Source organism: Rhododendron vialii, chromosome 6a (assembly GCF_030253575.1).
Source record: "Rhododendron vialii isolate Sample 1 chromosome 6a, ASM3025357v1".
In the NCBI taxonomy this organism is placed as follows: domain Eukaryota; kingdom Viridiplantae; phylum Streptophyta; class Magnoliopsida; order Ericales; family Ericaceae; genus Rhododendron; species Rhododendron vialii.
Genome location: NC_080562.1, coordinates 4498700 through 4522070, shown reverse-complemented (window position 1 = coordinate 4522070; position 23371 = coordinate 4498700). Strand labels below are relative to the sequence as shown.

The following is a 23371-nucleotide window of genomic DNA, read 5'->3' as shown; positions in this document are numbered from 1 at the left end:
TCCCTACGATTTTGGTACCGACCCCGTCAGTACCAATATCATTTTCGATTTATTTTGGGACCCGGCCGGCCCTATGCCGTTACATCATAATCCTTCATCTTTACGGCTGAGTTCGTTTTGGGCTTTTTAAATCGGGTTTCGGGTAAAAAGCCCATAACCCGTATTCGGTCCCAAATTCAAAACCCGGTTTCATGATGGATAAATCTCGGAACCACACTCAAACATTTTCTCCTCTCTCGCCTTTAATATACGATTAGACGCACCGACTGTAAACCCTATCTTCCACCCGTTTTGAAATCTTACAGCAACCAAACCCTATATTCAACCTCTTTTCTCTTCAATTTCTGCAGAGGATGCAGACCGAATCTCACGCCTCTCTCTCTCTCTCTCACCCACCGACTTTTACTCGTCTGTAACTGTGCCGAAGAAGCCATCTCTTTAACACTCAACCACTCGCACAGATCTCAACCTTGTCTTCTCTCTGCACAAAGCTCTCTATACGATTAGTCACACCCATCATTCAAGTAGATTTTCAAATCTCATACCTATACCAGGTCTTCTTTATCTTCAAGCAAACAAGCCCCTTTCTCTATAAAATGGCCCCAATCCGTGCTGGTAAAAGCCATAAGCGATCGAAGAAGAACACCACGGAAAAGGTTGGGGCAAACGTTGTGAGGTGCGGAAGATGGGTTATTCGACAGACAAAAATTCGAAAAGCTAGAGGTATTCAATTGACAATGCATGTGGTAGTTTGATTTTAATTTATAAACTTGAACAATTTGTAAAAGTGTTTTCTGATTTGAAACTATGAATAATTTCTTCTGATATTGAAAAACCCTAACATTCAAGAATCAATCAATTCAGAGAGAGAAAGAATCTTGAGTTTCGTATTCTATTTTCCTTGATCTGTTCCAGATCCGATTACAAGCTATATATGAAAATACACCAAACTCAGTTGTTGTTTTTTTTTTTTTTGGGTCAAACGGCCAAACTCATAACTGACTAATCACCACAACACCATTAACTAATCACTAACCACCTTCTAAACAGACGTGAAAACTCTAACCAATTTCTAACTTTAATGCCTTTGCTTGTTTCTATGTAGCCCAAATTTTTTCTCCAAAGACGCCTCCAAGACAAGTTCCAAGTCAGGTTTCAGTCAAGAAGAAGAAGCATTCATCTTCTCCCTTCCCTTCAGAACAGTCGTGCACCGGCGAGAATAGCATACCAGTGGTATATGACTCTTACTTGTTAACTAGATGACTCTTACTTGTTAACCCGGAATAAGTGTCTGTTGTGTGCTTTTTTTTTTTTTTTTTTTTGCTTTTTACATTATTGGAAATTATCTATGTCATCTATGTTAAGGTTTAAGGTCAAGCCAAGGTTAAAGTGATATGTGGAATATGTTATTAGTTTTGGATCCGCTAAAATCAAAATGGACCTCCACCTTTTTTAAAAAGAAGTCAACACTATTTTTATTGCTCTCTTTCATTACTGTGTGGCAAAACAGTAGTAGGGGAGACTTTTTTCTATTTGGCTTCAAACTAGACTATAGAGAATCTTAGTGGTAACTAATGTGTCATGTTCTGTATACCCTTTTGTTGCTTGAACTAGGGTAGAATGGCTGATGATTTGTCGGATATTGGGATGTGGGGGTACTCCACTGTGGAGACTTTCATAAATATAATGCTTGATGAGGTGAAGAAAGAGGGACAAACTAGTAGCAAGAAAGATAGAAACTTTACAGCTAGGCAGTGGACATCCATTGAGGGAGAGATGACAGTGAGGTTGAGGAGGAGGGGATATACTACGAAAAAATTGCAGGGCAAATTTGCGCGTTTGAAGAAGGCATATAAGGCATTTGTGGCACTAAAAGTCAAGCAAACAGGGCTAGGATGGGATGAGGCTACTGGAACAGTCACAATGTCAGACACTGATTGGCAACTTTACGTTCAGGTACCTTCACATTAGGCAACCCAATCAACAACAAATTTTCAAATTCTACAATCTGTTTTTTAACTTTAGGCCCTTTTGATTTCTCAACTTATAGGCACACCCTGATGCTAAGCCTTTCCGTACCAAAGGACTTGAACATTATGACCTTCTTGCTGAATTGTTGGGCAACACTATGGCGACTGGAGCATATGCGCCAGATTCAACTGTAGGACCCATAACGACGGATGATGAGGATGAGATGGAGGCACTCATGCATAGGATGAGGAAAGGGAAAGGGCTGCAAGGTGATACCTCTTCAGGTTCTAAGGGCAAAAGAAAGTCAGATGATGGGCAAAGTTGTGGTAGGAGTCATCCTAGCAAGATGGTTAGGAAGGAGCATGCATATGAGCAAATAGCATTCTGTCAGAAAGCTAAAGGAGAGTGGTACCAAACTGTTAAGATCCAAAACACTGAACAAGTTGATCCAAAGTCCGAACCTTCGGCCATTGAGATACTAAACTCATTCAAGCCGTTTGTCGAACCAACTCAGTTTCTTAAGGCTTTCAACAGGCTTGCCGAGAACCTACAACTTAGGAAATCATTTGTTCAATTGGATCCCGACATGAGGCGCTTTTGGGTCGAAACCCTTGAGTAGTGGTTGTTGCTTAACTAGGCAGTTGGAAGTCTTGTGTACCAGTTGGAAGTTTGTTGTAGGTTGAAGTTTCTGTTGGTTGTTATTTTAAGTTTTAGTTGGACGTCGTCTGTTGTAGGATTCGTATGTTTGCCTTTTTGTTTGTGCTATTATCCAGTTTTTATGTTTTAGGTAGTAAGAAGGATGCCACAAACTATGTTAGTCCCTTTTCATTCAAAGAAGTGGTTAGGTCAGTCGCTTTCTTGTTGTAGGAAAATGCCAATAGCATGGTGATTTTGTCATTTCTTCTTTGTATGAATTGATGAATTCCAGTTGGTTATTAATGCTCTACTAGTACTTGTGTGTTGAATGCTTCTTTTTTGTGTGAAAAATGGATATCCCTTGTCATATTTGTAAAATCCTGAGAGAGGCAAATAATTAGCATTGTATTAGTTTCAGTTTTTGTCCATTGTCCAAACTTGATTAAAATGTGCATTATCAAAGAAACTTAGCTATAGACTTTGAATTCACCTGATGTAGTTAAATGGCTCACATGACTCACCAAGTAAGAGAAACTACATATTAAATTTCAGTTGCATAATTATAAGCTCAGTATTTCAAGTGTTGAATACTGATAGGTGCAGACATTGCTCTGACCCATCTGATGCTTATCAAAAAATAAATTTTTTTAATCTGTATGCTGGCCCATGTGAGTGTATGAGTTACAATAGGAAGGATATCTTGACTGGGCTGCTATGATTTTTTTATCGTCAAGAGAGAAAAAGAATAATCAAGAGAGAAAAAGCATGGTGGTTAAGGCAGTCCCAAGTCTCCTAATTTGATTGGAGATGGAATAATGTATGATTTCAGGGTCAAGGCTGCTTTCATAAGTATATACATGTATTCTACCATAGTGAAATATGTGACAGATGATAGAAATTTTTTCCATTTACCATTTTATATTCTTGTAAGCCTTCATAAAAAGTCTTTCACCTGATGTTATACTTAAGTTTCATTTTTTGGAAACATGTTTCAGTTTTGATTCTTGATCAGGAAAGTTTTTGTGGTCCTGTTTTTAGCCTGCAGTTTTGTTGGAAAACTTAGGTTGTACTCGTAAAGAATCCACTGGTATGTCGTCATCACATGGTGCATCATGGCAATACCAATACGAGCAGGGAAGTAGTAGTAGTGATGGTGATGACATGATGATAATGGACATGCTTTCGTCTTCGGACGACGAAAGGCAACCACAACGCAATGCCCCCTTCACTGGGCAAGAATATGTAACACATTTATTGAATGGGCATCAAGATACCATACAAGATGTCTTGCGTGTAGATGCCCCAACGTTTAGGTCATTGGTTGCTGAGTTGGTACTTAGAGGCAACCTTAAATGGGATCATATGCATTTATCTGTGGAAGAGTCATTGGCCATATTCTTATACATTTGTGGGCAAAGCGGAAGGCATAGAACTGTTGCAGATCGTTTCCAACATTCCACAGACACCATATGCCGACACTTCAAGTACATGAGGCGTGCCCTTTGTACGTTAGCTCCATTCATAATTCCACCGCCTGATTTGAATGTTACCCCTCCTGAAATTATCAATGATCAAAGATTCTATCCGTGGTTTAAGGTAATTGTACAGTCCAATAGTAGTTAAATACATGTATTCCTATACGACATCTTTGTAATTATGTCAACTGTTACAGGACTGTATCGGTGCCATAGATGGGACACACATCGAAGCTTGGGTGCCTACCACACAAGAAACAGCATATCGTGGAAGGAAGGCTACCAAAACTCAAAATGTGATGGCAGCATGTTCATTTGACATGAAATTCACATTTGTTTATCCTGGTTGGGAAGGTAGTGCCCATGATTCACGGGTGTTCTTAGCTGCGGTTACAAATCCTAATCTTAACTTTCCGCACCCACCGATCAGTAAGTACTACACTTTCATGTTATTTTGTTATAGTAGATTATTGTACGCGCATGTATGTCTCACTAAATTTACTTACGTTTAGACAAATATTATGTGGTGGATTCTGGATACACCAACATGCCTGGGTACCTAGCTCCATATCGTGGCGAAAGGTATCATTTGAATCAATACAATGGTCCCAATCCTGTCTACAACTCCCATAGGGAGTTATTCAATCATAGACACTCGTCGTTGAGAAATGTTATTGAAAGATGTTTTGGGGTATTGAAGAGACGATTCCCGATCCTTAAAAGTATGCCCTCGTACAAGCCAGTGAGGCAACCTTCAATTGTTACAGCTTGTTGTGTTGTTCACAACTGGATCATAATCCAGCGTCAAAGAGACTTGTATTTTGATTCTTCGGATGATGATGACGATGAGGAAGAGGATGGTGGAGATATTGAAGTCGTAAACATGTCCCGTGGCGGTTTACAGCAAATGGCCAATAGGCGTGATGAAATTGCGACTCAATTATGGAATGCACACAATTGGTAGGTTAGTATGCTAGATATCTATCTTTTTGCTCTTAATTAACCCCCTTTGCCCTCCTTTTTTGTTTTTCAGTTCTGCCTTATTAAGGTTAAGAATTAATGTTAACAAAATAATTTTTTTCTAGGCATGGCTGGAAAAAGTTCCTATTATGTTGTTTTTGTTGGAAAAGTCCATGGAACAAGGTCCTATGATGCATGGAAGGTGTATGTGGAGCATCAATCCCTTTGCTCTTAAATGTTCAATCCAACATGGATGGTCGTGGTGGTTCAAATAAGTGCATTTGTTTCTCACCTGGAGCAGTAATGGCATTTCTAATTTAGTAGGTTGTCATATTTGTTTTTTCGAAGACACTTTCGTTCGGGGTATGTAATGGTACTAATATTTGCTGGTGTTTAGTGTTTATGAATGGTTCTGTTATAGTAATATTGTAATAGCTTTAAAACCAGGATTTGATTTTGCTTATGTTGAATCGTTGGGACTATGGAATTGATTTGCTTTCTTTATGCAATGAATATGTACCTGATCTTATTTGATATTTGGGCATTCGGATGTGGGATGCCAAGATCATATACAGGTCCTCTGCTTAAGACAATCCAGTAGGGGTTTTTGCTGATTACTAATGCTAGATTGCTTGTAGATACCTCGAGCAGATTATGTCAAGATGTTTTGCTGCTGTTTTGCTGCCTTATTATGCAGTTTTCTGCAGTTTTCTGCTGCTACTTCGGGCAGGCATCAAGCAGCTGCTGTTACTTCGAAATTGTTACTGTTTTTGCTACCTTTTATGCACATGCTGCTACTTCTGCTGCTACTGTTCTTGCTATTGTTTTCTATCAAAATGGTATGCTGTCAAGTTAATTATTCTGTCAAGATGGTTACAACTTTGGTCAATGTAGCCACTTTGGTCAATGTTCTTGCTGTTGTTTCCAAAAAAAAAAAATGTACTGTTATTTTTATTGTCATATTTTTTTTCCCCTTTTGAATTTGATTGTGCCGAGTACTCTTTTTTTTCCCCTTTTTAATTTTAATGCAATGGCTTTTAGCCGAAATTTTTGCAAAAAATAAAAAATATAAACAACTTTTGAAAAATTAAAAAAAATCAACCAAACAGCATCTCAGAAATTTAGTTTTATAATTGCTCCAGAATTTTGAAACGAACAAATTTTTTGAGAGAAGTTCAAAGTCAAGTTTCTGAAAATATTTCAAAATTTTTTGTCAAAACCAACAAACGAACATAGCCTACATGTTTTTAAAGAAAAAGTCAGATCATGTTTATTGTTTCTTATACACCCTCAAAGGTTTCTTTCTATCAAATTAAGTATCAAATCCACTCTTTATGTTATACATGTATTTCGCCAAATCATATTTATTTTGTCTAACCAAAGTAGTTGGGGCTTCAATTACAACGACAAACTTAATGAATATATGTTAGAGGACATAAAAATATAATTTGTGGGGATGAGGTAAATGTAGAAAAAATGGTTAGCTTTTGGCATGCAATGAATAAAAATTTTCTTACTCGCCTATATATTTTCTGAATAATTTCGGCTCATTCTTAGAGAATCCACAGTGGAATAAGCAAAACAAAAAATTGTTAAAGTTAGCAATGTTTGATCAAGAAAGTGCTCACATTGAAATAACCAAACCTAGCAACCTCTTAACAACTCATCAAATTTTGGCTCTTCAACAATCAAAGCTAACAATATTCTGTCAATAACTAAATTTTATCTCTCAATCAAATACACCAACATTACAAAAAAATCTACTCTCTCTCTCTCTCTCTCTCTCTCTCTCTCTCAACAATGTTTTAAAAAATTGTAATTTTCAGATCTCTCACTCTCAACAATGTTTTCAAAAAATAATTTTAAAAAACTGTAATTTTCATATTTTTTTTCTGTTTTTTTCAGAAACATTTTTTTTACAAAAAACAATTTTTTTCAAAAACTTTAAATAACTATAAGTAAATAAAGTGTGTTTTTCAAAAATTTGTTTTTGAAATTTCAAAACTCTTTTATATAAAACTGTTTTTTACACAAAATATATTTTTAAAAAACTGTATTTATAGTTTTTAAAATTTCAAAACTATTTGTGTAAATATAATTCTTTCAAAATTTCTCAAAATTGTATTTATAGTTTTTAAGTGAACAAAGTGTGTTTTTTGAAAAACTGTTTTTTGTTTCGAATTTTTTTTTTAACTGTTTCTAACATAAACTGTTTTTTTCTCTTCAAAAACCACTTTTTCATAAAATATGTGTGAAATGAAGTGAACAAGTTTGGAGGGCCCATTGGTTTTGATTATGGGCAAAAAATAACCAATGTAGGATTTGACATTGCTAACTCTAGCAACCTCTAAATAGATAATCAAAATCTGATGTGGCATGTTTTGATTATTCACATGCTTATTCCACTGCTGATGCTCTTAGTTCTGTTGTTGCATGTGCTTAAATCCTAAGAGTTTCCTAAAGAAAAGAAACCGATAAAGAGATACATTAGCGAAATGTATATTTATATATAGTAACTAGTGCATGCCCGTGCCTTCAAGCACGGCTCGAACGATTGGCACATGTAAATAAACACCGGACTCACATGCAATATATCAATCCCTGCCCAACAAATGCAGCTATGCAGAAAACAATAACCCAACTATATCCATTGACTTGTGTAACTTGAATCAACAATTAAAGAACAAACAATTTTCGAATCTCTAGCGATTGTGCTTGTGCCTGAAAGCACTTATTAAAAAGCAACACTTATGGAATCAAAATCGTTTCAAAGCTGCTATTCAAATCACAAAGCATTACTAAGTCAAAATAAACTACAAAATCCCAATATTTCGAAGAAAAAAAAAAACAATGGATATAACGGTTGTTTATAACACCATCCGACATGTGGTGAATCCCGTATATGTGTAGATCCCACCCCATGTAAGACGAGCATTACAAATAGCGATTAAGCGATAAATGAAAACTTTTCCCTTCTCCCTAAACAAAATCTAATTGTCGAAAGTTTATGTTTTAAGAATAAGCCTCAATATGGTCCATCTAACCGAGTTCGTAAAGTAGTCTAACACCACAAATGTCACCAAACTTGTCTAATTCCATTAATTGCATTCAGGGATACTGGGATAGCATCAAAGAGACTTCCGGTCAAACCCTTGCATAAAAAAAACTTCCAAGTCGTTCAGCAAATCACATGGAACCTAACCGAGGAATTGATGTATTTTGGTGATTAGTTGTAGGATTAACATATGAAGAGTTGTACAAGAACATATATTCACCAGGCTATAGAATGCAAAGCAACTAAATTTTTGCTTTTTAAAACGAAATGCCCACATTTCCAAAACAACTGAGCTATTGAGTACAAAAAACCTTGATACCACAATGCAAGAATTTCATTAACTCGATCTAAACTGTGTACACTCCCCTTTATCAGAAGCCACATGTGTTATCACCAACATACACTTCTTTAGGGCTTTTACTACAGCAGCCTAACCTTCTTTTTTAAACAAAGATATCAATAGAATGGCGCCATGATTTGGCTGCTATGTTTCATTTGTAGTACCTGAGATTGACTGAGGAGAGGCAACGAGCTGTCCTGAATATAATCGAGTGTTGTTGGTGCTTCCGACACAAATACATCATCTGCATCAAACACCCAAATACAAATATGGAATGCTAGAAAAAAATACGTAGATGCAGAAAACAGAGACAAATTGTGTGCTTGAGGATATATAAAGAAAACACGGGAAATTTTGTCATATTCACAAAAAGAAACAAAATAGAAAAAGAAAACACAAATAGTCTCCCCTGAAAAAGTCAATCCACAAAAACAACTAACGTGATCTACTGATCTTCTCCAAACATCCTCATACACGTCCTTGGATCAACTTTTACATACCAACTCCGAGCATATGCGCAATGACCTAGTTACGTAAGAGAACACCAAATTAGAATATAGATATGAGAATAAGCATGTATGACAAATGTGCAAGACTATATAGAGCTTGCCCTCTGCTTTTCCCGAGCCATTACTTCCATCCTTGTTCCTTTTTAGAAAGAATGTGTATTAGGAAAAAATTACAAAGTTGGCAAGGACAGAAGATAAGAAATACCTCTCAAATTTGGGATGTTGATATCTCTCTCATCACGAATCATGACCCTAATGTCACTTTCTTGGAGAGGCTGTACCTGAAAAAAATTAGGGAAATGAGGGTTTAAACTTTCACACTAAGCAGATAAAACATAATACCGAAGAACAAAAAAGAAGCATGAAAAACGTGAGGAAACATGGTCTATGCGGATGCCGAAGTGCTTCTCAACTTTGTCAAAGAATTTGTACGTTTCTGGGTTTAGTCTCCGTGTCTTGGCTGATCAATTCCTTGAATGGCTGACCGGTTAAGTGTGCGTAGTTGAACACGGCAATATCTTTGGCACCACTGCATGTGGGGGGGGCATGGCTTGGCGAAGTGGCCTAGGGGATGGACACGTCACGCTAAGGACCAATTAAACCCGTGGTCACAAGGGTTGGACAGACCGGCGTTGTACCTTCGCCGGACCAATCACCCCTGGCAGAGGTAGGAACCAGGGACCAAGGCGTGGGTTAGCCTTTCTTGGATGTATTTGTCTGTTCGGTGACATTCCACCGGATCAATCAGTAACACGAGAGAAGCCCAAATGTAGCCTAGCTATCTCGATCGGCAGAACCACCATCCACCGAGCCACCCCTGCTCCCTAACTTGGAGAGGAAGTCGGGTAGGTGTGGCAGGTGGCATGATGGTGTGAATCCAACAGGTGGTTGGAAGGTGGTGTGACACCGTTCCCCCTAGTGAACGAACGGAGTGCAGACCTCATGACAGGCTTTTGACTGCAGGCCTAACTTAGTGAACCAAGTGGGCACCAATCACCGAGCACATGGTGTGTACGCGTGGGTTGGGCTCCAAGTTACCTTTGCACCTATAAAAGGAGTACTTTACTTTACCTTCAGAATAAGGTAATGCATTCTCTCCCAAAAACCCTAAACACATCCTAAAAGCTTCATGTCCCTTTTTCTGACTTGATTGTCGGAGTGCCTATCCCGGACTCCCCACGATCCGAGCTTGGCACTAACGCGGGTGCTAAGTGTGCATGTCCATGCCACGCTCAAGATACACCAACCGAGCCACCATCTAAGAAGGTTCAACCGGAGAAAGTGCTGCACCACACTGCAAAACAAAAATTTATTTGAGATACGTTGAATTTTACATCAAAACTTCTTCTTGCGTATGCACGACTTTGTCAGAACAATTGGACAAAAAATAGAAAATATTAGAGCTTTACCCTTAAAACTGCTATTGACATCTAAATAAGAAAAGTGGCATCCTGAGCTTTAGGATGTGTTTAAATCATAGCTTGACGGAAAGACATAATGAGAGTAATGGCATAGATAGTACAACCAAAGAATTATTCTCTTAGCGTTTCATTTATCGTTGCTTTTTCCTCCCACAATTCCATGATTCAAGGACAGTTTATATGCAACTAATGCACTGTTATATACTCCGTATTAGGTTCTTCATCACATTCCTACATCTCTTTTTTTCTTTTTGCTACCATCATCTTTCTTTCATATCCATCTATCTAGTCAATGAATCACATATCAACTCAAGTCAAACATACACTAATCCAGACATTGAAGTTTTCAAGAAGTTTCATTATAGAATCACTGTTTACCAAGTCTAAGGTCTTCCTGCAAAATGGAAAATCTCTTTCATACGACCATATATTCTGTGAAACTGAAAGGACGAAAGATAGTCTTCATAACAGAGAATATCAGAAGTGACTTGACTTCATTTTTATTGACCGCCAAATAAGTTACTCTAGTTCTATGGGTTTGCAGGAAGCATTATTTATTTTTTGGATACGATTATTAGAATAAAGTAATCCCAACGGATGCATATTGTTATCTTTATTGAAATATCCAAGGTTTTCCATTTTATCTTCACATACAGCTAGGTGACTATACAGTACTATCAAAAATGATAGAGGTACAGAAATTTTGGGACCGAATCCGGACCGACGGCCGCCGGCGAGCCATCTCCGGCCACCGGATATACATATACACATACGAAAAGGGGTGCTCCGATCAAGCACCCTACACACCTCGGATGACGTTGATTCCCGCGTTGGGCCCCTCGGTTTTTTTTTTTAGAATTTTTGGACGGCTCGGATCGGCCGTCCGGTGGCCGGAGATGGCTCGCCGGCGGCCGTCGGTCCGGATTCGGTCCCAAAATTTCTGTACCTCTATCATTTTTGATAGAACTATTATTCCTATCCTGAAAAACTTCTTTGTCTTATCACACCATCTAATGCTTGTTTTACATTTTCTTGGCAAGTGAAAATGAAAATTGCAATTCTTTTCAAATAATAGATTGGTGTATACATGAAACTTTGGCCTATGTAGATATCACGAAATAGGGAATTATTTTGACTTATCTAGATCAATCACAAAAATAATCACATGTAGCCAAAGAGAGATTTTCATAACTCCCTTAGCGGTTGTAACTTCAAATTGAGACGTTTCCAAGCGACAGCATTAAAAAAATTCAAAGGTGGAGGGCACATTTTGAAACTAAGAGTATGGGGGAAACCAACTGAGCCCATAGGATTCGGTATCAAAGAGACATTTCTACAAACATCCTATGCACACTACATTTAATATTTGAGGAAAGACAAAGAAATAGAAAATGCACAGCTATTAGATGTTACAGTAAAATATGGTGTGGGAATTCTAGGTTTGTGTTTAAGCGAAAAAAAAAAAAAGAAGCAATAGAAACAGAGAGATTCCAATTCAAGAAATGAGGAAAAATATACCAATGCAAAAAGATCCGTAATCGATAGAAGAGAACCAACGGTGTGAAAGTTTTCGAAGTGGGTTTCAGAAATGGGACTAGCATCCAATCCAAGTGCTTTAACACTCTTCGCTGTTTGAGATACTGTTTAAAGTGATTTGCAACATATTCACTGCCTCACTGTTGCCCATTTTGCCATTACCATTCAGTTGGGCATTTCTCCGAACACTAATTGTGTTCGTGCTAGAATGGGTAGAAGAAGATCGAAGTCCCCAGTTCATCGATTCAGTACAGTAATTTCTTTAGTGGAACAATTAGTCCACCCATCTGCAAAACAAACAAGAGAGAGAAAGAGAGAGAGGTCTGCTTTTGTTATGGAGGAAAACAAAAAAACCGCCGTTGCCGGGGATCGAACCCGGGTCACCCGCGTGACAGGCGGGAATACTTACCACTATACTACAACGACTTCGGTGCTATTGTTTCACAAAGAAAGTTAATAGTACTAACATTGACTATTGATAACAACCTCAATATTTTCACTCAAATTCTTTTTAGTAATTTTTTAAAATTTCTACTATATATGTTATTTTTTATAGCTATAGCTCGTAAACAAGTGACATATATATCATGATGATGACGGTATAGCTTATTCTTGCATCTCACGTACAATGAGACATGTCCAAAATTATGTCCGTGCTTCAAATTGTGCAATTATAGTTATTATTATTATTATTATTATTATTATCTATATATTATGGAAGAGTGATTTTTGAATCCTAATATAAATCTAATGGTCTAGAATTGTTGTGCTCTAAATCAATGATTCACATTAATTGTCACGCAACATTCAAGGGCTTAGATTTGGATTCACTTCAATCAAAGGCCAAGATCTTTTTCGACCACTAAAGATTTGCAGCCCAGCAGCACATTGTAACTCCCCCGTCTCCCGCGTCCTCCTGTCACAAACCCACGTCCCCTTTTACTAATTATAACAATTAGGTTCCGTTCCAGAATATTTTCTTAAAAAATAAGTACTTATTTCACATTTTCAAACTCAAATATAATATAAATGAAAAATTATTTTTCAATTTTTTTTTACCGTATAAAAGATCTCAATGAGATCTATCAAACAAGATCCATATTGATAGGAAAATTATTTACGTAAACACATAATTTTTGAGCTTGAAATTGCCTTTTTAAAAAATAAGTACTCATTTCCGTTTTCGGAACGGGCCTCATGCAAATGTATGACTAAAGACGAGAGATACGCAAATTACTACAAGAGAGAATGATTTTCTCACTCCCTTTTTTATTATGACACTCTTTTTCTTGTCTTATAGTGAAAATATGCACACAAAAGGTTCACTAAAAGACGAAAAATTGTGTGCCATATTAAATAAAAGGAATGCGAAAATCATTTTTCCCACAAAATAGTATGCAAATGGATTGAGAGAAATTATGATGGACTGCAAATGGACCGAGAATTGGACAAGGTGGGCTGGCTACTGGGCTGTGGAATGAAGCCCAATACAATGTTGCCTAGTTTGCTCAAACAGGTAAGGTGTCCAGTGTGTAGGACCCGCCTCTATTATGAGTGAGTGTGTGTTTATATACTTATTATTTGAGGGATGGCTTTGTTTTTTGCTTTTGGCTTTTTGCCAATATTGTATACATCCGCGGAGGTCGGAGCGACATTAGTATGTTAACAAGCAAATAGGGTTCGACGACTTTCCGTAGAGTCATATATGCACATTGGTTTGCTTCGCTCTAACCATGGTTAACTGTCATCATCTGAAAGCACGACAAACAAAAGGTACCTGCAATCACAAATTTGGTTGGTCAACGGGAGCCGAAAATTTGCTTCTGTATGCTCAAGAGGTTTGATCATTCATACAGAGGTTTGATAATTCGATTGGCGTCCACCTCCACTTCGACGCATACGATATTCTGGTCTATGCCTCGTTAATAACCATCTCGCAGCGCCCATGATTCTGTTGCTGAGACCGAGCAGTGCCCACCTTTCCGTTGAAAACCTACCATGCACGTCCCATTTACGTCCCTGATCGTACCACCTGCAGCAGCGGTTTTGACCATGGCGACAGCCCCATCTGTATAGATCTCGGCCCACCCCACCTTAGGCGGCGTCCAACCCAGCAGACTTGTTAACAGTCACCTGACCTTCTTCTGATCCTGAGCTATAAAAAAACAATTCAGTCGTGCTCGCACGGCCAACAATAGATTGGGTGGCGAACAACTTTGAACAAGAAGGATGAATACCGTGAGGTGAATTGAAATGGAGTCTATTCCGATTGAGCTACAAACACCACCAACCGACCGGGAATACCATATGCTAAGGAATGCCCGAACCAAAAACCACAAGAACTCTTTGATTCGATATGAACTTTGGCATTCAACTAGTGAAGATATTTTTTAATCAATAACATTCAAGAACAGAGCAAGTGAAAGATTCATCTGCCCCTATCTAAAAACCCACTGCTCTCACCCCACCATGTATCTAATCTCTAAAAAGAATAACTGTAAATATTACAACAAAATGTATCAACCAAAGCCCCCGGCTCTCCGATCAAAAACCTGCATCGACGGTGTCGCGAAGGGTATTAGCCAGCGGTGACCGTACTCTCGGTAAAAGTACCATGTGGGTGGTGGTTAATTTTGCCTATAAGCAATGTAATTTGCCAGAGCTACCAACGGAGCCGCCTTGCCCGAATCAAACCCAGATAGCTGATCTTTAGCCTCCTCGTTCAACTTCTCTGCAAATTCCCTCGACTTCTCTAGCCCCATCAGCTTCGGATACGTCGCCTTTTCCGCCACCAAATCCTTCCCGGCCGTCTTCCCGAGTTCTGCAGACGATTTTGTCACGTCTAGTATATCGTCCACCACTTGAAACAACAACCCGATACACCTAGCAAACTTCCTCAACTTTTCTACTTCCTCTTTGTTTCCGCCGCCCAATATGGCACCGAGGACAACGGACGCCTCCAGCAGCACCGCGGTCTTGTGAACGTGGATGAACTCGAGCTGGTCTAGTCCAACATCAGAAACTCCGGCGGAAGTGATGTCCACCACTTGCCCTGCTACTAGGCCTTCGGCTCCGATTGATTTTGCCAGTTCAAAAATTGCGGCAAGGATTCGGGACTGTGGGACACCGGTTGTCACGGTGGCAACGTACTCAAAGGCGAATGCGAGGAGGGAGTCGCCGGCTAGCACCGCTACGTCCTCGCCGAAGACCTAATTGTTATGCAATGAAACAAGATGAGTCGTTGGGTCAATTCAAATATATAAAAACATAAATAAACAATCACAGAAGAATTCACGAGATTCGAATAATTTTCAGGCATGCCGGTAAGAGATTGTCTCACAATGTTACAGACCAATTTGGTCTATTGGGCTGCACGTTGCACCACCATCCTCCAAAATAGGAGCACAAATTGATCATGAACATTATTCATCATTCTGGTTTGAAGATGGAATCCCTTCAGATATGGTTGATTAAAAAAAAAAAAAATTGTTTGAAACTGGAGTGGCAGCCACCCCACCCCCGGTTATGAACTTTTTTCGAGCACACTTCAATTATACAAACCCTTCACTTTTTGAAACTCGTCAAGAATATCATGCAAAAGTCAAGTCTATCGCCAGTCAATACAAAATCAAACTATACTCCTTGAAATGCAAAAAACCAACATAATTTTCAATGTGATGATGTTCAAGACGAATTTTACAAATGTCCGATTTCGATCACCAAGTGAGTCCGAAAAGAATCTAAAAAAAGCCGAAACTAGCCTAAAGGAACCAAGCCCCTGTCGTTTCTGGTTTTGCTCTTACTAGCTTTAATATTGTAACACAGTGGCCACAAAGAACAATATCAGAAAGTCTACACACAGCAGATCTGTGTGCACAAATTTCGTTATGGGACCCACCACGGGTCCCATACAAATCATCTGAGCCGTTCATTAAATGTAAAACATTTTTTTAAGGGTCTCAGAAAAAAATAAGCTTAATCTGATAGCTATAGGTACTCGATCCAACTATATAACTTTTCATTATCCGAAAATCTGAATGGAAAGTTAGATGATTGGATGAAATACCTATAGGTATCGGATTGAGCTTATTTTTTTCGGTGACCCTAGAAAAAATATTTTACATTTAATAAACGGCTCGAATGATTTGTGTGGAACCCATGGTGGGCCCCACAATGAAATCTATGTGCACAGATCTGTTGTGTGTGTAGCAGGACTCGAACAATATATAGTACAAAAATACAAGAACTTGTTGTTTACCTACTTTTAAATTGAGTAACTAAGAGTAGCGTTTTACAATACTAGGAAGATACCAAAGGGAACCTTCCCCAGTCTAGTGCTCCTGAGAAGTTTTTGGATGCTGAGCAAGTATCATGTGGCGGTACCCGTCGGCGATACGGGTCGTTCTAGTAGTGATCCAATGGTCTAGATTTATTTCTTCTATCTCCCCTCACCTTATCACTCTCTCTCTCTCCTTTTTTCTCTCTTTAAAATCCAGACCGTCCAAAATACGCTAGAACGGTCCGGATCACCGACGGAATACACGCACATGGTACCCTACCGGCACCCAAAAATTTCTCAGTGCTCCCCACCTTGTGAAATGTAAAAAAATGTTCATCGCTTTTTTTATAATTATATTTAGAGAACTGGGCATCTAAATAGTTTGGGCGTACTCGACCAATTGAATGCCTTTAAATTAACGGCTTGTTTGGAACTTGGAGAAAACAAAAGAAAGGAAAAGAAAAAATGCTAGGAAAATTTATTGTGCTTGATTATTTGTTTAATTATGTTTTCCCTATTTCCTCTCAAACCAAGGAGAAATAATTTCCCCCTCCTTTATTTTATTTTCCCAGGTTTCAAAAAAAGACAGTTTGGATGACATTAATTTTGAAGAGGAATGAGAATCTCATGCCATATTTCCATGATTCCAAGGTTTAGAGCTGAATGGAATGGAAATGTTGTTCCGATATATATTGAATCATGAATCACATTTCCAAACTAAGTAGAAATATAATTCCTTCAACGCGTCATGAGAATCCTTGATTTCTAACTCTGAAATAAGTACTTGTTTTTGGGAAAATGACGGTTTAAGACATGTTTTTGATAATTAATACCCTTCAATGATAAGCTAAAAACATTTGTTAATACTGAAAATGTCCTTGATAAGTATTAATTATCAAAACACGTCCTTAGCCGTCATTTTTCCCTTATTTTTTGAATTAAATATGATGTATGAAGTATTATAAAAGAATCACTTATCTGATAAAATAGAAAATAAGTAACATTGGCGGGTAAGGAGTGCTAGGTACCCCGAAAGAGTACCCATAAATTATTCCGAATTTGAAAATCAATGGTTTAGATTCACTTGAAGTCAATCTGGACCATCGATTTTCAAATTTGGGGTAGTTTCTGGGTACTCTTTCGGGGTGCATAGAATTTTCCTTGGCGAAACAGGACTTCACAATACATAAAAAAAAGTGTTGGACTCTAGTAAATGTCCATAATAAATGATTCCTGAATTAATAAAAAAAAATGGAATTGAATTACTTCGTGTATCAAATTACTACGAAAAGTAATCAAATTCCTAATCGTACAAGAGACGGCAAAAAAAAGACGAGAGTAGACCTTATGATTGGTGGGCTTGCCGCGGCGTAGGTCGTCGTTGTCCATACAAGGCAGGTCATCGTGAATCAACGACATCGTGTGTATCATCTCCACGGCGCACGCCGCCGGCATTGCCTGCGACTCGACGCCGCCGACGAGCTCGCAGGCGGCGATACAGAGCATCGGCCGGACCCTCTTGCCGCCGGCGAGCAGAGAGTATCGCATGGCCTCGTGTATCTTCGGCGGGTCCCTCAAAGAAACGGCGTCGTCGAGGGCCTTGTTGACCGAAACCGCCTTGTTAACCATGTAGGCCTTGAAATCGAATTGGGTTTCTTGATTCGGGCTCTCTTTTTCTTCTCTGGTTAGGACAGCGCAAATTGGGGCGTGAGGAGAGATGAGTCGGGTTTGTTTCAGGGTAAACGGGTGGGCTGGGGAATTGGGTGGTTTCTTGCTGTTGGGTTTGTGGGTTAAGCCGAATAAAGATCTGAATCGGAATGGTTCATTGTACATGGAACGAGAATGAACCCATGAATCCACTAGATTCATGGATCTCATCTTCCACAGAGAGAGAGAGAGAGAGAGAGAGAGAGAGAGAGAGAGATGGATGGGGGATTGTTTACACAACGAAGGAAAACTTGTGTGAGTATGAGAGTATCCAAAACCAAAGGCTCTTTTGGATTGCATTATATGGGGATTGGCCTTGCAGAAATGACCTTAGTTGTTGTTTTTTTTTTTTTTTTTCCCAGTATTCAATTTCTTTTTTTCTATATTTGTTAGTTTTGCATCAAATTTATGCAGATCACTGATTTGTCTAGATGTCAGAATTCAAAAAAATAAAATAAAATTATGATTCATATTCAAATTTTTTGGATAAAGACAAAAATAATTTTACTTTTTTTATTCTTCTCAAGAAGATGAATCAACAATTCACAGAAATTTAACAAATTTTTTTGAACGGTGTCTTATTCTTTTATTTATACTTTATTTTAAGTTTGAATTTGGGACGATTACATACAGATTTAGAGTTAAAATTTGACAAGTACAAAAGGCCAAACATGACCTCCATGTCATCCTTTATTATTAGAGATTCATATATTGCCTTTTCTGGATTTGTATGTTGACGTTTGAATTGGCTACACTATACGGTGTAATACAACAGTAACTCTCGTTCGATTGGTACATGATAGAAAATTTAAAACGCATTTGTTTTGACAAAACTAAATTTCAATATTGCATAAGCGTTTACTATTTTTAGTAAAAAAAACATTCTAAAACCATATCCGGTCGACAAGAAATTTCAAAAAATTAAAATGTTTTTAACAAGACCTTGGAAAATAAACCACTTCGACCGACTATTTAATGAGTACTACAAGGGGAATCCAAGGTCCTTTTTCTTTACTTGAGACTCTTTTTTTTAAAAAGAGATGCTACATACATTACTATCTATTCACTGCACCATCTATTACATTTTTTATGAAGCTCACCCCGGCTCCCAAAAAAATATAGAAAAATGTCCATAAATTTTAGAATAATATTTTATGGGACCTTGTAAAAAATTAGCTCCAAAGAATATCGGTAAGTATTATTTCTGGATTTGTAGGGACGAAACTGTTTAACTGCACAGTTTCGCCCCTACAAATAAAGAAATAATACTTACCGATATTTGTTAGAGCTAATTTTTTACAGGGTCTCATAATATATTATTTTAAAATTTATGAATATTTTTTTGTATTTTTTTGGGACCCAATGTGAGCTTTACAAAATATGTAGTGGATGGTGTAGTGGTTGGATGTAGTGTATCTAGACTTAATGTTTTTTAAAATTGATTTCCACTCCCCTTTTCTTTTAAGTGCCCTTCATTTTTTTTTGACTTCATTCATGAAGAATTACAAAACTACCCTTCATATTATTACAAAACAAAAAAAGAGTGCAAGGGCTGAAACTATACAATTTCATCATTTGGATAAAAGAGGAGTATGAAAATCAATTATTATTGTTATTATTATTATTATTTTGTGTGTTGAAAGACTACTTTAAGAGTTCAGACTTTAGAGGGTTGAAAAATGGACGGATCTGAAATTGCAGGAAGAGATAGGGTTTTGGATAAAAAGACAAGTTTGTATGTGATAGAGACATGTGAGCAATGGGGACGGTGGAAGATAAAGGGACAGGGTCCTAACCTGTTAGGCTCCAATCAGTTCGGTCCAGTTTGGACCTGTTGTGGGCCTTTTCCGGGCTCGAAACAGTGATTGGAATCGTTCATTTTTTAGAGCTCATCGAGAATGTTGGTCACCCTAAAAATCAAGTTGATCGGATATTGTTTGATATGGTTTCAAAATGTATTAAGTTTGGGAAAAAAAAGTATGTAACACTGGATTTTATCCAAAGATAAATGCATTCCGAAACCATATCAAACGATATCCGATCTACTTAATTTTTAGCGTGACCAACATTCTCGACCAGCTTTGAAAAATGAATTCAAACTCGGACGGTAAACTCACCTCAAAGGGGCAAACGAATTCTATTGGCCTAGCGTCGGTTTTGTTCTGGGACGTACAGGTTGACTACTGACTTGGCTTCGTTCACTCAACAATCATTGAATCGGGATCCAGAAGTGACTGAACGCCCTTTTGAGCTTAACTGCATCGGCTATGACGACACCAGCTAGACAGTCAATCCAGCCGTTTTCTTGCTTGGTGCGCCTGACTTATCAGTAGGCGTTTTCTTATATCCGCCTCTTTTTATACAGTACTAAAACCCAAGTCCCGCCCGCCATAGTCCATTTCCTTTTCCTGGACTAGTGGGTCTCTTCTTCCTCTTCCAGTTGGGTTTTATTACTACTACTCTAAAAAGACCGTTTGTCACAATCTTTATTTAGCGTCCATAAATAAGATTGTTTTATGTGGACGTTTTCTTTCAACTTTGGTTTGAAATTTTTTATACTCTTCAGATTATTCTTTCTGAGACAATTAGCCAACCGAAAATCGCTACACATTAAATTAAACTCACTATACTTGGCAAAGATTAATTTTGCCCAATCAATGACTCCACTACTAGATTCATGAATCTTCTTCCTGTTAGTTAGATGGAGAGAGAGAGAGATAGAGAGAGAGAGAAATTGCTAGTTGTGGTTGTACAAAAACGTATGTCATTTTATTGTGCAACCACAATTAGCAATTTTCCATGTGTACTTCCTATATGTATATTAGGATCTGTGTCATTGTTTTCATTCAGATTTCAGAGTCGTGAAAAAATAAAAGATTGGATCGAGCATCTATACATATCGGATTGAGTTGATTTTTTATGGACCCACTCAATTTTTTTTTTAAATTATTGAGTGGCTTGAATCATCCGTTCTGGGCCCAGAATGGACCCCCGTTGCCGTCGGTTCTCCCGGTCATTTTCCTTAGAGTTTTCGAAGTACTAATAATTTACAGTTAGGGAAGTACGCAAGAAGAAGATTGCGGATAAAAAAAAGTACACATATCGGATTAAGCTGATTTTTCCATTGTTTGTATGTCCTATCGATTCTAATGTACCCATGTGTATGTATGTCCTATAGATCCTAATCGAGTTTTCCATTTTTCCACAAATCCGAAATATAAATGAAAAAAAATAAAAGATTGGATCGAGTGTCTGTACATATCGAATTGAACTAATTTTTTACAGGCCCCCACACATATTTTTTATTATTGAACGGTTCAGATCATTCGTGCAGGATACAGAGTGGGCCCCACGTCGCCGCAGTGCAAGATCGGTAACCCCGGTCGGTTTCCACAACAGCTTTGATTATTACTTGCACTTTGGTATGTGGTTCCCACACATTTGTGTGATTCACTAGCTACGTGGCTTCCACACAAATAGGTGATAAAAAAAGGCACTTGAAGCACTACGTGGTAGTGCTGAAGGGGCACTAAATAATCATTCGAATTGGACCAGATGGATTCTAGGCCATCTTCTACCAAAAGCAATGGAATGCAGTGGAGGCCTCTGTATCCATATGGTCACAGCTTTTGAAAGGGTGAAACCACCATCAAAACATCAACAACACACTCCAATGCCCCACTTATCTCACCATACCAATGAACAAGACCCAGTAAAATATGCACCTCATTTTTAACCAAACAAAAAACAGTGCAGCCCAATTCGAATTTTGGAGCTAAAAATTTAGGCCCATAATTTTCCTTTGTAGAAAATCCAACAGATCCATCCAGCTGCCATTTACTTATGAATGAAGAATAATTCTGGCCCAATAAGAACGAAGAGGCCGACAACAAAAGTACTCCTATTTAGTATTTTTTGGGTCCAATAATTTTCTCACAATGCATGCAAGAGATTCTTTAATTACCGGTTAGAATTATCCGTGGAACCTAGACACTTGTGAGCAGAGGTGGCAATCTCAATTCATATTTTTTAAACCCGTCCAACCCGCCCACTTATAATCCAACCCAACCCGCCCATATTTGTACACATTTCTCTAGAGAAGAGGGAAAGCAACTGTTTTCGGCAAACTCTCATATTATTGTTTTCTTCGAGCAGACTTCCTGTCGTTGTTCCCAAAATAATAATACTAGAAAAGTTTAGTTCGTGAAAAAATTAATTCAAATCCTGCATAATATCAATTGATTTCTTTAGGACAAATGGTGGAAAAGTAGTTCGAAAAGTGGTATTTTGGTTACACAATGCTACTTTTTGCTACTGCTCTAAAAGCGTACGTGCGGAAATTGAGCAAAGAAAGTTCAATCGAAATTGAATTATTAATTCGAAGGTTCGACTCAAATTCACCTGTTACATACTACTTCCTCCGTCCCCAATTGCCTGCCTCAACGAAAAGTCGTACAATTTTTGGATTGAAAAAAAGGTACTTTCAAGCATCATTTTTAAAGTTTCGTTACACCAAATTAAAGTACTTCATGAGCTCTTTAATATGTTGCAAGGAAATTCAAAAAATTTATACCCAGACGTAAAAAAAGATTATAAGCGACCTATCTTGGCTCTGTTAAATGCAAGGAAAAAAATTGATTAGTACAAGGATACAAAGACATGGTTGCGTGAAGTTTTGTTAATTACTTTCCATATTGCATCTCTATGAACTACAGCTTAGGGCTTGTTCGGTTAAAGGTTTTTGGATTTGGACCAATTTTTTAAATTTTTTGATCCCACCTTTTGAATAGAACCAATAATCCAAAAAAAATTGACGCAGAACATACAATTAAAAAAAATTAAAAATTGGCTTATATAGCCGAAAGACCCCACAAAGTTTTGCCCAATTGTGAACATGTTTCAACCATGTCGGGGGGAAGGCAGTAGAGAAGGAAAAGAAGGAAGGGGGAAACGGGGACAGGGGAGAAGAGAAAAGGAGAAGGAAAAAAAAAAAAAAAAAGGGAGGGGGGGATGGGTCGTGTCGGGTGGTTTTGGGTTTAACTTGACCCATATTCAACCCGACCTATTTCAAACCGTTTACTATTTGACCCGTCCATATTTGACCAGTGACCCATTTCATGCCCGTCCAAACCCGCTCATTTACTACCTCTACTTGTGAGATAACTCCACCAATTATTCGGGATAATTGCTACAGATGATTCGCTTCTATTTTTTCACAGAAGTTGAAATCTACATAAAACAGATTAGAAAAAGATGAAGGTTTTTTTTTTAATGTTTGGGCTTTAGAAGACTAATAATTGGGTTCATCTTAGTTTTTACTCTTTCAACTATTTTCAGAAAATGAAACAATTTGACCGAAAATGAAACAAAAAAACACAGAAGATACTAAAAGTATAGAGTTACTATTACTTTTCTTTTTTGAATTTTTTCTCTCCAGGACCTTGACATCCTAACTACAGCCTCGCCTTGGAGCTCCCTCTCC

General features: G+C 37.9%; 2 protein-coding genes, 1 long non-coding RNA gene and 1 other non-coding gene across 4 annotated transcripts; 1 reads left to right on the top strand and 3 right to left on the bottom strand.

Annotated features, from left to right (window-relative positions):
* Nucleotides 1-596: 596 nt before the first annotated feature.
* LOC131328286 (uncharacterized) lies at nt 597-5524 on the top strand. The gene is made up of 6 exons (XM_058361251.1): nt 597-723; nt 1106-1233; nt 3646-4203; nt 4280-4511; nt 4595-5042; nt 5168-5524. Exons 1-6 carry the CDS (start codon nt 597-599, stop codon nt 5232-5234), a joined length of 1560 nt encoding a protein of 519 aa, XP_058217234.1. The 3' UTR covers nt 5235-5524.
* A 2766-nt stretch (nt 5525-8290) lies between these two features.
* LOC131331073 (uncharacterized) lies at nt 8291-12183 on the bottom strand. The gene is made up of 3 exons (XR_009201308.1): nt 11925-12183; nt 9152-9227; nt 8291-8962 (listed from the first exon to the last, which is right to left on the bottom strand). It is a non-coding gene; the product is annotated as an uncharacterized LOC131331073 (long non-coding RNA).
* Nucleotides 12184-12257: 74 nt separating this feature from the next.
* Nucleotides 12258-12329, bottom strand: TRNAD-GUC (transfer RNA aspartic acid (anticodon GUC)). Its single transcript has one exon. It is a non-coding gene; the product is annotated as a tRNA-Asp (tRNA).
* A 1919-nt stretch (nt 12330-14248) lies between these two features.
* LOC131331072 (geranylgeranyl pyrophosphate synthase, chloroplastic-like) lies at nt 14249-18187 on the bottom strand. The gene is made up of 2 exons (XM_058364896.1): nt 17527-18187; nt 14249-15112 (listed from the first exon to the last, which is right to left on the bottom strand). The coding sequence occupies exons 1-2, from the start codon at nt 18058-18060 to the stop codon at nt 14531-14533; spliced, it is 1116 nt and encodes a 371-aa protein (XP_058220879.1). The 5' UTR covers nt 18061-18187; the 3' UTR covers nt 14249-14530.
* Nucleotides 18188-23371: the final 5184 nt, after the last annotated feature.